This window comes from Egretta garzetta, unplaced genomic scaffold (assembly GCF_000687185.1).
Source record: "Egretta garzetta isolate BGI_Z169 unplaced genomic scaffold, ASM68718v1 scaffold640, whole genome shotgun sequence".
NCBI lineage: Eukaryota > Metazoa > Chordata > Aves > Pelecaniformes > Ardeidae > Egretta > Egretta garzetta.
The window spans coordinates 539,988-556,899 of NW_009258264.1; the positions used below are offsets into that span (position 1 = coordinate 539,988).

The window sequence follows — 16,912 nt, forward strand, 5'->3', positions numbered from 1 at the left end:
GGGAGACCTTTGCGTCGCCTGTCACGAATGACACAGAACCGCCCCACCCTGGGGTGCGCACTGGTGGGGTCCACCAGCCGCAGTGGGGCAGGGGCTGCCTCCTGAGAGGGGAAGAGGCTGGGTTTAAAAAATGGTTTAAAAAAAACGTAAAAAAAATTCCAGAATTTTTAAAAAATATAAATAAACCACAAAATCCCGCAAAGCCGGGGAGGTTACCAGGCAAAGGGTGTTGAAGGCGAGGGCTCCAACGCTGTCACCCTGCCCGTGCTGCCCCGCGCTCAGAGCGGAGCTCCCCGCTTTTTCCCATCCTGAGGGACCTCCAGATAAGAAATATTTCTTCCCAGGAGAAAGGCGCTGCCCTGCGCTCGCGTTCTCCTCAGGGAACATGGTGGCACCAGGCCCTTTGGTTGAAGGAGCCACCTGGGTGCGTTCCCCGCAGGGGCTCCAACGCTGTCACCCTGCCCGTGCTGCCCCGCGCTCAGAGCGGAGCTCCCCGCTTTTTCCCATCCTGAGGGACCTCCAGATAAGAAATATTTCTTCCCAGGAGAAAGGCGCTGCCCTGCGCTCGCGTTCTCCTCAGGGAACATGGTGGCACCAGGCCCTTTGGTTGAAGGAGCCACCTGGGTGCGTTCCCCGCAGACGGCTGCAGGGTTCCCCCCGGGGCTTTGCGGATCTCCTCCGTTCCTGGATCTCTGTGGCTCACCCGACCCCAAGGCGCTGGTGGTGAAGGCAGGATGCCCTCGTGCTCCCCAGGTTGAGCAGAAGGGAGAGGCCATCCCAGGCTCGCAGCACGAGACCGCACGCACAGCAGCGGCCTTAATCACACTGAGGCTCATTAAAGCGTCCCGTGCCCACACTCGAGTCCCCACAAACTGCTCTTCCACAGCCAGGTACCGTTTATTGCTACGGTGCGCTGCCTCGGCCTACAGATGAGCAGCCTCTGTCCCGAGGTATCCACTAAAAAAAGCACTCTTCATACCAGTTTGAGAGCAGAGTTGTTTTCCACTGGATCAGGCAGCGGGAGCAGAAGGTGAAGCACTGAGAAGGCAGCGCTCACCCACTTCCCTCGATGAGCAAACAGCCCTCGCTGCCTCGCCATCAGATTCCCACCCATTGGCAGAGAAGAAAAAAAAAAAGTAAGCAGCACTTCACTGTCAAAAACTGCACATGCCAAAACACGCAGCTTTTCATTTCCTAGACGCATGCCAGTAAAAGGTTAGCTGCGTTCGGAGAGTCTTCTCTCCACATTTCACCCAGCTGCCTTCTCACAAACTCGAGTCCTGCTCCATACGTGGGTACAAGCCACAGCACCACCCAGCCAGGTACATTTTTGTTGGGGTTGTACCACCAGCCCCCAACACAAACATTGCAACTGGGATCCCAGTTAAGCCTGAGCAGCTCCAGCTGCAATTAATGCTGTTCCTGTGTGGGCAAATTCCATATTGTTACCAAGTCATCATCAGCTGGTCCCATTTCACGGAGCCAAACGACAACTAAATGAAGTGAAAGGAGGTTCATAAACTCAGGAGCAAGACAGGGAACACAACAATGTGTTTCACAATACCTTTAAATAATCCTTCATCAGCACTTACTGCACAGTCACAGGGGATCAGAAGGGAGATGGAAGCAGAGAAAGTACGTGAGTTTGGGGAATTGAGATGTCTTTTAACCACAGGGAAGAAGTACAGGGTTTTCCCCCAAAGTGTGCTTTCTGTCACAAGGAAAAGGGAAGTTTTCAACCAAGCTGACCATTATTTATTTATTTACAGAAGTTAACCACCACATTTTAAAATAAAATTAAGAGAATGGTTTCCATTTTTCCCACCTCCACTTTCAATTTAAAAAAAAAAAAAGCATGAGAGAGACTGGGCAGGGAAGGGAAGAAAAGGTGAGGAAAAAGGGCAAGAAAATCCCCCCCAAAAGTCCAGAGTCAGTTTCTTCAGCTTTTAAAATAATTAAAGCCCCTTTGAAATAAAAGCATGCGCTGTTTTTCTTTTCTTTTTCCCCGTGGAAAGCATCGGTCATTATTTCCACAGAACACTTCACGTTATCAGTACTGCTTTTCCCTTGGGAATGCCCAAGCCAGGAAGCACTGACCCCGGAACAAAGGTCTGGGGCTCCAGAGGCCCCTTCCTATGGCACTGAGCCGTAGCCTCCTCGCCTCTACCTGGCCTCCTGTGCTGCAGATGGCTCAAAATACGACTCCCCGGGCAAGCCAGACTCGCTAACAAACACCCCAAGCCTTTGGTCAAGCGTTTCCCTTATCTTTCCTCTGCTGTGCTCCATCCTAACCTCCTGCTCCGTTTAGAGCTTGGACTCCTTCTCCCACACCGAATCAAAAAACAAAGAGGAAAACAAAGAAAAGCCCTGTGCTCTCTCAGACTCTTCCTGTAGAGTCACACATGGGAGGCTTGCCAACATCTGCATGTGTCTACCTCAAACAGAGCTAAATCTCTTTCTTTGGGAAAGGACCAGCACCTGGGATCGCACATCTCGCTCACGGAGCGCTCCTGAAACCAGCTGGTTCCTCCGAGAGCTCCCGTAGCCTTCGCGGTGACGAACACCCTACGGGACTGGCACACACCGTGCCGTTTCTTTGAGTATCTCTTTCTCATTTGGCACTGAGCATCGCTTCCTTGCTAAGTGGGAGAATGATACAGCTCCAGAGAGGAACATTTCACAGGGTACGTGATCACACAAACCCAGTGTTTCAGCACACACACCAGGCTCAAGTAGGGTCCAAACACGTTTTTTGCAAGGCAAATAGCAGAGCTCCGTCTCCGAGCGCACCACCACAACTCCAGATTCTTCCCTGGCTTTGTTTCCACTTGCCATCAGCAAAATCTACCAGCACACCCAAAATTTCATGTTTTTCTTAGCACTCAGTTCAGAAACAATGCATGAGCTGTACCCAAAAAGACAGCACAAGCTGCTGTGGAAGAGGGGCAGCACACACACACACGAAAAAAAAAAATATCAACTCCACCCCAGCACCCAGGGGACCTAAAGGGCTTCGGCTACCGCTGCATCAGCTGGGGTGACCCCACTGACAACCAACCAAAATGTCTTCTTTAGAGGGATCACAAATTTCCTACTTTGTGCAACTCTCATTTTGTTCTGCTCCCCCTGCTGTGGGTTTGCAATCCAACGTGGGCTTGCTTCCTATCTTAGACAACATCACAAGGGAAAAAAAAAAATATAGGACAGACAAAGGGATGGAATAAAATAAAGCAGGCAACAAGGCAGGGTTTGCAAAAAGCTCATACATAAAGACCTTTTAAAAAGCAGCTCACATGCAAAAGCATTTTAAAGAGAAAGAGGCAGCAGAAAAAGGAAGTCAAACAAATACATTGCAGTTGGGATTTCTGGTGAAGGTTAATCAGACGGCGGCACCTAGAAATAGATTTTGCAAGTTCTGAGGCAAGGGCAAAGCAATGAAGTGATACGTAACTGCCAGTTCTAGGAAAACACAGGACAACCCAGGCAGAAAAGCAGAGATTTCTGAAAGCAATGACTTATCTTACTGCAAGGTTCTGACTTTGCCATCACGTGGTTGTCGGCTTGAGAGCGTGACAGCGGGGAAGCACAGGCACCAGGAGAGCCAGAGAACTACACGACAGGTAATCAGACCCTAACGAGGCCTCGTCGCAGAATTCGGAGGTGCTCTTTTAATACAGCTCCCAACTCTGAGACCGAGCATTGCGAGAGTACTGGGAATCTGAAAGTAAGGAAACAAGCAGAACAGCTACGAGAGGTTTTGTGCCTCGTTAGTCAGAGGATGCGCTCACAACGGCAAAGCCTTTAGATCAAGGGAGGGTTGTTTGTGGGTTTGTAAAGTTTCACAACAAAAATCCACTCCACGCGCTCTCAGGAGGGAGGCTTTACAGGAAGCTTCACGTTTAACGCCATCTCCGATCACCAGGGCTTCGCTTACCAATATTGGCACCTTATACCACAGCTCCTACAACATCCTTGGAGGTGAAAGGGGGGGAAGGCGAGCCCCCCGCTCGCTTTCAGAAGCACCCTGTGAGAAAGCCAGGTTGCTGGACCCAAGCGGCCGGAGCAGCCCGAGTCACGCAGCAGCAGGGATGCACAGCGGGAAGGTCCGGCTCCGGGGCTGCCAGCCGGCCCCTTACCCGACAGAAGCTCTACCAAAAAGTGGGCACAAGTGCTAGTTTGCCTACGAGGCCTAGATGGTGCTAGTCATCAACCTGACAAGTTTTACAGCAGAAAATCTGCTGTCACCGGGTTCAGAGCAGCTTCACACCACGATTGCAACCCACAGCAAAGCCCCGGCTTTGCGACCCAGGTAAACCCCATGCTCCTCGCAGAGATGCCACCCCCAGCATCCCAGGACATGGGGGCACTCGCTCATGCGGGAAGTCATCGCCTCACAGAGCTCCCAAAGATGCTGCAGGATGCCCGCAGAGAATTACAGGGCACAGAGGGGTCCGCAAACACCAGCTGCCGATGCTGAAGCTAAAAGGAGCACCTTGAAGAGGATGGAGAAGTAACTCGGTTCCCATCCTTGTGTTCTCATTCAGGCCCAAGCTGCCAATGATCTCTTATTTCTCAGACCTGATAAAGCCTTTTTGCATCTAGTTCCCTGGGTTTCCTTTGCAGAGAGCAGCTCTGCCTCTGCTTTGGTGCTTGCTGATGCTCTCAAAGCCACGGATCTGTGCTGGCTTCAAACCTGTGTTATTTCTGAGTCTATGAATGCAAGAGCCCCTGCCTCGAGGACGGGGCAATCTGCATGCTCAGGGCAGATAAGAGGGAGAGGGCAGTTCAGCATCCTACAGCAGGCGCAGGGTGGCTGGTCCAGTCCATGAGCCTCCATCTCCGCTCCCCCGGGAGATATTTGACTGGGGCAAGTCCCCAGGCTTGTCAGCAGCCAGCCAGGCAGGGGACCTCACTGCTCCAGAGGCAAACACTTTGCCGAATAGGACGTGCAATGCCCACATCATACAGCAGCTGGTAATATTCAAAGGTACGCTCAATATTTCATTTCAGGAAAGAGCAGCATCACGCAGTTACACCAGAACTTCAGTACACAGCGAGGACCCAGATACAGCGGGAGGAAGGCTGGGGGGTTTGGAAGGCCAGTCTCCGCCAACTCAAATCAGCTTGGAGGTGGTTTCAGGTGCTTATGAAAGTTAAGCCCTAAAGCTGTGCACCAGAGGATCACTGGTTCTTACGCAACGTTGCCAAACGAGTTTGCACCACGTTATCTACACAGCCCTTCTCCTACTAAAAACACAATTCCCCTTGTGAAGTTCCCACATCCTGAATAAAATTGCTGAATAAAATTCCTGGATACAACTCTTAAACACCTCACGCGTTCTCCTCCTGGCCCGACCCAACAGCACCATCATAGCTGGTAACCATAGGGCAAAGTCAGGACCCATCGTGACCGTTTAAATGACATCTAGAATTTCATTTCCGAGCCTGTTGTTTGTGCAAACAACCCAAGGTCTGAAATAGAGGCGGTGAGAAGCAGACTGCAGCGCGCTCAGCTCCCTCAGCAAGGAGCTGTGAAACTGCGGCTGGGGAGAAATTGGTGTAATTCAACGTTTCCAAAAGCAAACATAGATCCATGTACATCAAATCGCATATCTGATTCCCCCCCACACACACGCACACACTTTCTAAGCCAAAAAAGGCTTTATCTGGGTGGATTTTCCAGGAAATAGGGGAAGGATAAGCCCTTTCTGTACCACTGCCCAGTTCCTGGATCAAACAAGAAGCAACGGCACGGCTGACCAGATACCCTCACCCCCGGCCTCTCCTGCAGGGCTCCAGCCAAGGGATTCATCACATCCGCTGGGAACCGTCCCCCCGCAAGGTCGCTTGGACAAACCACCAGAAAGCAAAGTGCTTTACCTGCACGGGCAGCGGAGAGCAGCTCCTAGGAAAGGTGCATCCCTGCAAACAACCTGTCCGAAGTCCATGCTAAAAACGAGCACCCAGCCTAGGGTTGGGATCACCGAGCCCTGCGGGGCAAGCGAGGAACAAAAGCCAATCGCTCATCAGCGTTATTCCTACACGGAGACGTTTCTTCCCTGCTCCAGCCTCCCTGCGAGTGAACTTGTGCCTACTTAGAAAGCTGATTATGAAGCAGTAAGTCATCCCAAAAGGCCAGGCCAAGTCAATCCAGCCGGCTGTTTTAATTTAGCTCTTTTTTTCATTAAGCTTCGCTGTGCCCTTAACCCCTTGTTTCCCAGGGCAGGAGCTCCCCTGGCAACTGCTGATGGGGCGAGCAGAGCATCAGGTGTGAGCTACTGCATCAGCTGCAGCTCAAGGCCATGATATACTCCACTTTGCAAGGAAACCTTGTGGTTTGTGCTTTGCCATGGCTCCAGAAGAACATTGAACCATGTCGCAGGGCACATGCAAACCAACAAGGGGCTCCTGCCCCTTCTGCTTCCAGCTTCACACCCCAGAAGTGCTGTTGAGCCACCCGAGGGTTAACACCCTGCTGATAGGGCTGCTAACTTTCCCCACCAGTTTCTCATTACCAGCTCCACCTTTGTTACTCAGGGCCAGGATCTGGCCCAGCTGGTGGCGAGCGGGGGAGGCAGCTGAGGATCTGACCCTCTTGGCTCCCGCAAATGGTCGCCTCTTTTCCAGCCTATGCTATCCCATGCCTGCCAAGGCCCTTTCCCGTTCTTCTGAGAAAACTCCAGGCTCCAGTTTGCTCCCTACCCCAAGCCAGCTTCTGCTGCTTAACCACCAGGAGAAACTACACCAAGGACTGCATTTGCCCCAAATAAAACTGGGCTCTGGAAGGGAGAATTGTTAGTAAAAATCCAGTTCTGATTTTTTTTGGACCAAAAAAAAAAAAAAAAAAAAAAATTTAATGCTATGATCCATCTTAGGGATACATATTTCCAAAGGGCCCTTAAACTAAAACGTGGATTTGCACTGGCCCTCATCTCATCTCAGAGGATGAGCAGCCAGCACGAGCTCCACGTGGGCTGAGCTCGGGGATGTCAGTGCTGCCACTCACGCTGCTGAAGGTGGGGGACGCTGCGCTGCGTACTGCTACGCCCAGAGCCACGGCTGCAGATTTAGAACCATTGCCTGAATTTCTCTTTGTGCTCTCCCACGTCCTGCCCTGCTACAACTCCTGTCTGCTTGCATTTCGTTTCTTAAAAAGCACTGCTTAGCAACCCGACAGCCTTTTCACTTCCAGCACAAGGCAACCGGTTCCTCCCATTCCCACTCCAGCAACAGTGAGCTGGCAGGCACACATCCCCGTTCGCTTAACGGGGCCATCGGAGATGGAGCCGGGGTTACAACCCGGCAGCCTCAGTGACACAAGGGCAGTTTGTGTCACCCCTTGGCAGCTCCAACACCTTTTCATCTCTGGGAAGACAGAAGGGTCCTTGCTCCTCCTGATGCCACAGACCTCATCTGTACATCCACAACAAACGTTTCCGCCGTGGAGTAATATCCTCACTGGAGCAAAGGATAGGTAATTACAGAGCCTTCAGTAAACCTTTTAAGCCATTCATCCAAAGTCCCCAGGGGGAAGCAGGTGAGCCTGTAATACTCATTGCACAAGAGATGCGTATCTAGGGTGTTTTATTTTATAAAAATCTCTCCCCTCCCTTTGCACTTTGTTTAGAAGGAATGGCAAAACAAACCAGGTAAGCTGCAAATCACTGCTGCCAGCGCTCCCAGCCCCGTCTTCCACAGCAGATCCACCCCAGTACTGGCATGGACTCTGCGGGAGCTGCTCAGCAGATAAGCTGCTGGAGAAGAGAGAAGGGTCTTGGGCTAGCGATGAGGCACAGCTCTTCTTGCTTCACAGTTTGGAAGCGTGCAACCTCCCCAGTCGCCTTCGGCTGGGAGCGGAGGGAGGCAGGATGGGGCAGGTCCAAAACGAAGAGGGAGTGTTGTGAAAGAGTCTGGAGCGAGGGAGAAGAGCAAAGGGGGACAGATGAAAGCACGAGACGGGCATGAGTCATGTTGGCATCTGGCCTCCGAAGAGAGCCCTCGAGCAAAGAGGGTATGAAGTAAATTCCTCGTCAGGCAAAAATCCACTAAAACAAAAGGCAACCCCAAACAGGCTCTTGCCTACCTGTCTCCTCTGGCTCATTGTTAAAGCTTCAGCATCACACGAACGCGGGACGCGTTTCTTGCTGGCATCTGGTCCCGCTTGGCCAGGCCAGGGCAGGGGTGGGAGCACTCACGGGAGAGCGTTGGCTCCCCGAGGGGGGCGCAGGTCTCCGGCTAACGGCTGCGAAAGCTGCCGTCCTTCCCCAGCGGGGAGAGCTCCCTCCAAAGAGGCACCGTGAGGGCTGCAGGGCTTACAGACTTCCACTCGCACGCACAGGGAAGAAACCCCGCTGCAGGCAACTTTCTGTTCAGCCTATCCACACCTACCCAATTATGAGCTAAGGATGAAGGAGTTTTAGCCGGGATCCAGAAACCAGCCCTCCCAGACCTTTGGGGAAAGCTTGGATCTGAGGTCAAGCAGCGTGGCTCCAGCTATTTCTGTTGCAAACCCCACTCTCCCGCCTGGGGATTAGGAAAGCGAGCAATGCAGGTGTTCTCCGAGAAACACGCAACCCGGGCACGCCAGCTCTTTGGAAACCTAACAGCAGATCCATTAGCTGCAGCTCCCCCCGCAGCCTTGCAGCTGGGTGAGCCACGAGTCGGCTCCCCGCTACGCCGGGGCTGGAAGCTGGCCAGCGAGCCTTCCTTCAGCTGCTGGCCTGCTTGTTTTTACAATAAAGAATCCAATCCCCAAGCCAGCTTTACGAACGGTTCTCTCCTCTGCAGCGACATCGTTTCTACACGCTGAAGTTTCCCCTTTACAGAAACTTTTGCTGTTTGTAGGAGCCGAAGGCATGGGGGAAGCGGATCCTGCTCCTTGGTGCTTGTATGGTGACCTGCACTGCCAGGTCCTGGGCTGGACTGTGGCCCTGCGGCACTGGAACAACAAACAGCAGGAGAAACGAGTTCATCGTGGGGACCCCCAGTGCACCAGAGAGCCTCAGTGGTGGGAAGTGCCCTGCCCCGTCCATCTCCAATCTCTGCAGCAGCATCTCCTTCAGGGGCAGCCTAAGCATCCCCAAATATCCTAGACTGAGAATAAATCAAGGATTTTCAGCTTCCTTGCTCCTCCTTTCCCTGAAGTCACACTGCGGTAGCTTCTCAACAAAGCTGGAAGAGCTCCGGTCACTGCGCTGAGGAAGGAGCAGCCACCAACAGCAAACATCTCCCACCGCACGATGCTGTCACCGGGATGGGTTGCTTTACAAGCTTGTGTTTCTCACACAGGAGTTTGGTGTCTCATCCAGAGACGCTTGTACCAACCCTTAGGGCAGGGCACCATATCCATCCCCACCAGCCTGGCTTTATCCATCCCCAGCGTCATCCCTCAAAAAGGGCTGCGGGGACCAGAGAACCACCTCTTTGCTGTACAAACATGCCCTCCGCAGGGCAGGGAAAAGCATTCAGCTCATTTCCCTGTCCTTATTTTGGGTACAACCCAACACACCTCACTAAAGCCAGCTCAAGGGCAGCTTGAGACAAGCGTGTGAAGTCCTACGCTGGAAGAGCACTGGGGCAGCAGCAGAATGGCGCGAGCACACCTGAGCTGAAAAGAGCCTGCAGGCGCTAAATATCAGCTTGAGACACGCTGGCAAAGCCGCCCAGGAAGGGCACACCGCCTGGCTCAAACTTCTGACGCTTATTCTTTGTTTGGACAAGCACCTAATTCCCTCCCAGATGTTTGCAGAAGCTCGGGAAGTTGGCACAGTAGCAAGGAGTTGGCCTTTAATTAACCAGAAGTCAAATACAAAAAGGACGTCAGCGACCTGCGCTGCTCCCCCCGGGCCATGGGGGACGTATGTACATGGGAGCATGCACAGCTCTTCTGTGGGTCCGTACGTTCATGCCAGCGGGTGAGAAAGGACCTTGCTGGTGTTGCTCACATTTCTCCTGATCCCCTTGCAACACGCACCACCGAGCGAGCTGAACAGACGCATCTCCCACCCCACCGCCCCCCCGCAAACCGTAGCCGCAACGTCACGCTCCCCGGGGACGCCAGCGCACCCAGTGCCAGTCAGGTGAAAAACCACCAAGGCAGAAAAGCAGAGTTAAGGACAACACAACCACCATCTCAACCACATTGGAAAAGCCGTCCCCGACGTCTGCCTTCAGCCCCCGCAGGTGCTGCACAGCACACAAACACCCCCCACCCACCCTGGGCTCTGCCTGGGGGCCACCCAGCCAGATGGGCTCATGCACACGGGTTTCCGAGCGAGTCCAACCAGAACAAATCCTCTCAGGCTGTCTCCAAAATGCTGCTGACCCCGAGCCTCGGGATGCGGGTGTGCGGCTGCGGCAGCCCGGGGGATGCCCCGCGGCGGGGACAGGGAGCTGTAAGCCAGTCCATGGCCGTCGCGCTGCAGCAGGCAGGTGACGCCCACAGGCTGTGGCAGGGGACCTTGGTATTTAAGAGAGGGACAGCAGTACCAGAAACAGGCCGTGGATATAGTTCACCCTTGAGTTAGAGGTGTAACACCTAGAATTCGTTAGAGTCATTTCCCCCTCTTCATTAGCGTAGTGGGTTTTACACTGTTTGCCTGACTTCGGGGCCTCCTGGACTCAGCCTTGCAAGGACAAGCAGCAAGACTTAATTTCTGCTGCCGGTCTGAAGCATCCGCTGGCCATACGGCTGGCCCCGGTGGATCTTCACGTGTTTAGCTAAATGGTCAGTCCGGGCTGGTACAGCTTGACCCCGGAGTGGGAACGCTTGTGACGGCAGAGCTCATCCAACTGGGAAAACCTGCAGGAGAAGGGAAGCACGGTGGTGGGTCCAGCCTTCGCTGCTAGACAGGACAGGGAATGCAAGGACCCTGGCATGTGGGAGGCCGAGGTCTGTCCCTGCCACGGCCTCTTGGGGTGACCCTAGACAGGTCACCTCTCCGCTCCATCCAGTCTACCGGTGAGGCACAGGTACCCCAGGCTCCTGCTGCAGGAATGGAAAGAAAGAAACCCCTCCAAGGGGCGATTTAGAGATAAGAAAGAGGAAAAGAAGCCACCCACTGAGATCTTAATTTCTTTCCGCTGCTCTTAAAGGACACCATCCACTTACTTCCTCCATTTGTTTTCAGCTTGCTGAAACCTTTTGGGAGCTGGCAGCCCCAAGGCCAGGTGCTGAAACTTTTTGGGGCACCAGCCCCAGCCGGCAGTGGCTAAAGGCACCGTTCAGGAGCCTGGGTGGAAAGGCTTGACTAGAACTCCCACACCCAGCTAAGAAGAGCATCGCTGTTGGGAGAAGGCTGGTTTTTTTCCTGAGAGAGCGTGGGCTCTCCCTGCAGACTCCGAGCATCCCCTCGTTTCGCAGAATGGCAGCGAGTTCTCCCCATCAGCCTGGGCTGGACCGGGGGCTGGGGAGAGAGAAGCTGCCTGTGAGCTGGTTTAAATACAGAGCATCAAGGGAGGAAAGGCAAATGCACCCAGCCTGGAGCCCAGAAGCAGAGGTGTCCGTGCCAAAGCCACTTGACTGCTGTTCTGAGGATGCACCCAGTATTCAGGCTGCTCCTCTGTGTAATTCCCACACCTGGAGCAGATCAGCAGAACAGCCTGGGAAGTCCCCTTAACCACATGCATGTCCCCACTTAATCCTCCTGCACCCTTTCTTCCACCTGGCATGCACAGATCCAGACCTGGGGGCACCTGCAGCACGTTGGCCCGCGGCTGGTTTCCGAGTGCCACCTCAAAGGTCTCCAGCAGGCCTGGGAGCTGGGGTGGCTTCAGCACGCTTTGCATCTCTGAGCGTCAGGGGAGCACTGGAGAGGAAGACTGGACAGGATTTACTCCTGTTCTGCCTCTAAGGAGCCAACGCAGATGGCAGGAGTATTAGGACAGAAGGGTTTTTCCATCTGGCTGAAACATGCCCACGCAAGGAAGCACAAAGCAAGGAGCTTCAGATGTAACCCCAGACTCCCAGCGATAGGATTTCAAGCTCACACCTGGTACGGTTAAATACTGCGGCTGCTCACAAAAGACCCTGCGAAAACAAAACACGTCCCAAGGCCATCCTCAGGTCTTCCGTGCAAACCGCTGACTTCTTTTCCAGCTTTATTGGCGAGAAGCGAGTTCCAAGGTCTCAGCTCCCCGTAGGAAGCAGGGCCAGGAAAAATGACATATATATTTACAGTTAGGGCCACATCTAGAAAAGGCAGCACGGCCCGGAGAACCCCCGCCACGGCCGAGTGCATCACGCGGGGGCATAACTGCTCCCGCGGAGAGGGAGGGCAGCAAGCGAAGCAGAGCACAGGGACAGCCTGCAGGATGCTATCGTACAGGCTAGCACCATCCCTGTCCTCCTTCCCAGAGGGAAAAGTGGCATTTGTGTGGTTGCCATCGTCCCCTTCCTCAGCCCCCAGGCTCTGAGTGTCGGGTGCAGGAGGGTTTAGCCGTACTGGTTGGTACTGGAAAAGGAGTCAGTGCCCATAAACACGTAGGCGTTTATATATAGGTGAAATGGAGGGGCACTTGCTGATAGCAAAGGGACAGCGGCTTGGCAAGAGGGAGTCCCAAAATTCAGATCTAATCCCCTACCTTCCAGAGGCTCACCACCCCGAGAGAGAAGCCGTACCACACCATTTGGGCAAACAAGGCAGCGCGTGCATGCCAAGGCATTGCATAAGAAACCAGGAGAGCTCGGTGCTGCCAGCACCAGTTTTCTTTGTGATGTGCATTGAGATCTGCTGCCGAGAAGTGCCACGCAAGACCTGAGGACTATTAGCCCTTCTTGCCAAAGGCTGTACTGAGCATCCTGCGCCCCGGGGACAGGTTTGTGGTACTGGGAAGTGAACACCACAGCAGAAAAATAATCAGAGAAGTGCAGCAAGATTAAAAAGCGGGGTTAATTTAGGGAACGCAGAGGAAAGGGAACGACAACCATCATGTGCAGAGCAAACAAAAGTCAATGCAACACGGAGCTATGCTACAGGCCCACAGGCGTCTGAGGGATACGAGCAGCCAGGGCAGGCAAACAGCAAGAGAGCGCAAAGGGCTGCTGAACAAACCCAGAACCGGGCACTGGCTGCTGAGGAAGAAGCGGCGAGACTCCTGTTTCCTGGGACAAATATTAACGGGGAAAGCCATTCCTGTAGCCCAGCTGCAGAAATTGCCCCGAGTTAGACAGAGAAAGCTTGCAAAATCACAACACCCCTTGGAAAAGCGGTATTGCCAGAGGGGGCTTAGGCAGCCAGTTCAAGGGGAATTTGGGGGGTTTGGGAGAGTGTCAGCTACGCTTCCCCAGCTGGTGTGGGAGAAATCCGTGTATGTTCGCAATTTTGGAGCCTGGGCAGGTTCTCGGGCTCTGGCGCGAGTGAGCGCAAATGTCGGGCCCTGGAATAGAGAAGAAAGCCCTGAGCCCCAGGGTGTGTGGGGCTTTTGGGAGGGTGGGCGTGGGGTACGGAGATTTCTGTGGAAAGCATTTGGGAAGGCAGAGACGCACAGACGGGAAAAGGGAAGGCAGCGATATGCACAGATGGGACAAGGGAAGGCAGACGGACACGGATGGATGGACGGGGTCTGTGTGTGGGCAGAAGGGGGGGACGGGGACGGGACACGTGCGTTGGGATGACCTGCGCTGGGGGATAGGACACCCCCAGCAGATAACTCACCTGGGATACCCCGCAACAGAGAATCCACTCCGGATGACCGACCCACAGCAGGGAACTCCCAGCGATGCCCCTCCAACTGCCAGCATTTCCACCCCAAATTGGTGGGGGTTTGGGGGGATTGTTTTGGTTGGTTTTTCCAGAATACAAAAATTGGGTCTTTTTGCTTTTCCAAAATACTTAATTCTGGGTTTCTTTGGTGCTCTTCCACAACGTAAGAATCGGTGATTTTTTGTTTTCGGCATTTTTTTTTTTTAACTTTCCAGCAGCACAAATCCAGGCGGGTTTGGCTTTCCTGGAAGTGCCAATTTTTATTTTTTTTTCTTTCCCCGAAACCTGGAGGGACCTCATTGCAGACCAAGAATCAGGGGTTTGGGGGTATTTTTGTGTTGTGGCAGCAGCTCCTGCTCTGCGTGTGTGGCCCCACAGGGGAAAGTTCCCATTTGGGGCAATCTGCCCCAAATCAGGATGGGAGAAGAAGGGGGAAGGGGCACCTTTTGAAAGCGCTTTTATAGCTTCTATGGAGATTGGGGGTGGGGGGGGGTTCAAGTTTTTAAATCCTTTCTATAAGTAGGGTTTTTGGTAGGCTGTCCTGCTGAGGCACAGGTACAGCTTTTGTCTGGACTGGATGAAAACTACCCAAAGCGCTCAATAAACTTTAGTCTTCCAGGCCTCCTTCCAGCCCTCACCTAGAATTCACTCCAGAAAGAAAACTTGTGATTTTATCCTGGATTTCCACTAGCCAAGAGCTCTCCTGCATCTTGGCAAGCAACGGCAGGCCTTTGGCGGGGACTGCCATTCGCACAGAGCCCCGCGGCCCCCACTTACCGCCAGCCACAGTTGGGCCAAGCACAAGTGTAGGGTTTCTCACCGGTGTGCCGACGAAAGTGAGCCTTGAGGTGGGAGGTCTTGGTGTACATCTTGCCGCAGCCCGGGTGCGAGCACTTATGGATGCGGACGAGGGAAGGGGGGGGTTCTGATACTTGGGGGTTGCCTCTACCTCTTGCACATCCCCCGGTGCCCCTGGCCTCATGACAACCGGCAGGGGGGCAATTTTGATGTACTTTTGGTCCGTGATGGTCACAGGGGGCTGGACCTGAGGGAGAAGGGACAGGTTTTGGCCCTGCAAGCTGATAACCAGCTGGGCCACCCTGACACCGCCTGTAGCACTCTGTGCTAGCGGGCTGCCACTGTCCATCTGGAGAGGCTGGATTTGGAGGACAACAGGAATGCTTCCAGTGGCCACTGCCTGGTCACTACTATCAGCTGTCCCTCCAGGCTGAACGCTTGAGACATCTTCTTGAACCACACTGGAGACAGGCTGTCCCCCAGAGCTACCTAAGCTGATCTCAGATTTGATCTCAACCTTCCCTCCAGCTGGGTGAAGCTCATGTGCTTCATTTTTGAGGTACTCAGCCTTCTCCTGTAGGAACTCCTCAATCTCCTCCAGGGTGGGAATGAAGTCCTGGGAGAGGCTGCTGCAGAAGTCAGGCAGCCTGAGGTGAGCCTCGCAGGCAGTGACTTGGGGTTTTGTGTCTTCCCCCTTTGCACCGGGCAGGGGGAGCGGGGTGCCGTCAGAGTGGCTGGTGCTACCTGCAAGGAGATGGCCAGAGCCTTCCGGCTGGCCAGACACCCTCTCGCTGCCATGCCCTGGCAGAAGGGATGGTGGCATGGTGTGTTGCAGAGCACTGGCAAAGCTCTTGAGCAGGGAAGAGCTGGTCAAGGAGGGCAGCAGCTCCTGGCAGCTCACAGAGACCATTTGTTGACTCACGTCCTCTGCCCACACAAAGCTCTTGGCTCGGCTGGATCAGAAGCCTCTGTAAGAGCTCAGCTGGGGCTCCTGAGGCTGGAGAAGTCTTTGTTCATCTGCAAGGGAACACCACCAAGGTTATTTCCAAATTGAGGAAAAAACAAGAAAAACTCAGCCTTTGAATAAAATGGACTGTGCGTTTAAAGAAAACATCAAAACTCGTCAGTGGCCTTTGTTTTTGAAGAGTCTGTTGCTCAAAAAACATATGCTAACCATTTCCCTATGCAGGACGCCAACAGGCTGCAAAGAGCGAGATTCCCCCCCCCCCCTCCCCGAAGCAAGCTTCTCCGGGGAGTTTATTAAGGTAAAAACACACACTGAAACACTTCATCCCTCTTCCACCGATGCCAGAGGGCAGGTATGTGCTGCTAGAGGGCAGAAAGGATGACTTGTGGCTTACAACTAGGAGGTAACTGAGATCCAAGAGAGGGTGCTGGTTTCTCCACACTGCAAACGTCGGTGCAACCACAACCCGACACAGACCCATCACGGCTGGATTAAAGCTAACCAGCTTGGGAGCAGATAACAAGACAGCTATGAGAGTGCCTGCTGCCAAACTGCTTGGGGCTCCGGTGAGCATTCACCAGCAACCACGCCGCTGCGGTTACGCTGGCTATCGGCGCCCGAACAAGCGAGTTGAAAGCCAGTTCAGGCAGGTCTGCCCCAGCTCAGTCACACCTCCAGAAAGCATCGCAGACAGACTGTCTGGGGTCAGCTCACAGGGCCCTTGAGGACACAAACACCGCGTTTCAAAACAGGTGAGAAAGATCATGATGTATCTCCAGGTTAGGCCCTGTGCGGTCTCCAGCCTGTGACTGGTCTCCCATGAGTCAACCCATCAGACCCCGAGCTGTGGCTCGCAGGTTGTGAGGGCAGCAAGCCTGAGCACCCACCGAGCCTCCGCACACCGTCCCTGCCCCTTGGAGACCGCGTCCTGCTCCTGCAGCACCCAAACCACCCAAGGCAGGAGGTACTTCTTACATTTAACGCAGAAAGTGAGTTTCCAAGAGAAGGAAAACCTGTGCCAAAGTCCCTGATGAACCTTCTCCAGAGTGAGCGAGAGAGTCCATGAGATTTCTGCAAAGCTGCAAACCAGCTGAGCCAGTCCTTGCTATCAGCACTTCCTCAGGGTCCCGAGAGCTGGGAAAGGGAATTTTTGAGCAGCAGTCTGGATGTCATGCAAAGGCTCTTCCCCTTCAGAAGAAATAATCCCCGTGTTGTTCAAAATCCACTCCGTGCAAGATGCCATGTTGCTTGGGGTCATTTGCAGTGCTGTCCGCACCAACGTGTCATGATGAGCAGAGACCATCGCTGCTCGCGTGTGAGGTACGAAAGGTGTTTGGGCCAATCTCAACCTTCAGGCTTCCAAGTTTTCATCACAACACAAATTTGTGCTCTGAACCATCACCTTCAGGGAAGCACCCGATTCCACTCCTTCCTCCACACCAGT

The 16,912-nt window shown here is 53.7% G+C and overlaps 1 protein-coding gene across 1 annotated transcript; it reads right to left on the reverse strand.

Annotated features, from left to right (window-relative positions):
- Nucleotides 1-10,648: 10,648 nt before the first annotated feature.
- On the reverse strand, nt 10,649-15,411 carry LOC118453251 (Krueppel-like factor 15). The gene is given in 5 exon segments (XM_035903152.1): nt 10,649-10,737; nt 10,740-10,801; nt 14,481-14,625; nt 14,628-14,931; nt 14,962-15,411. Coding segments are annotated over 5 exon segments (1,050 nt in total).
- Between the last annotated feature and the right edge of the window lie 1,501 nt (nt 15,412-16,912).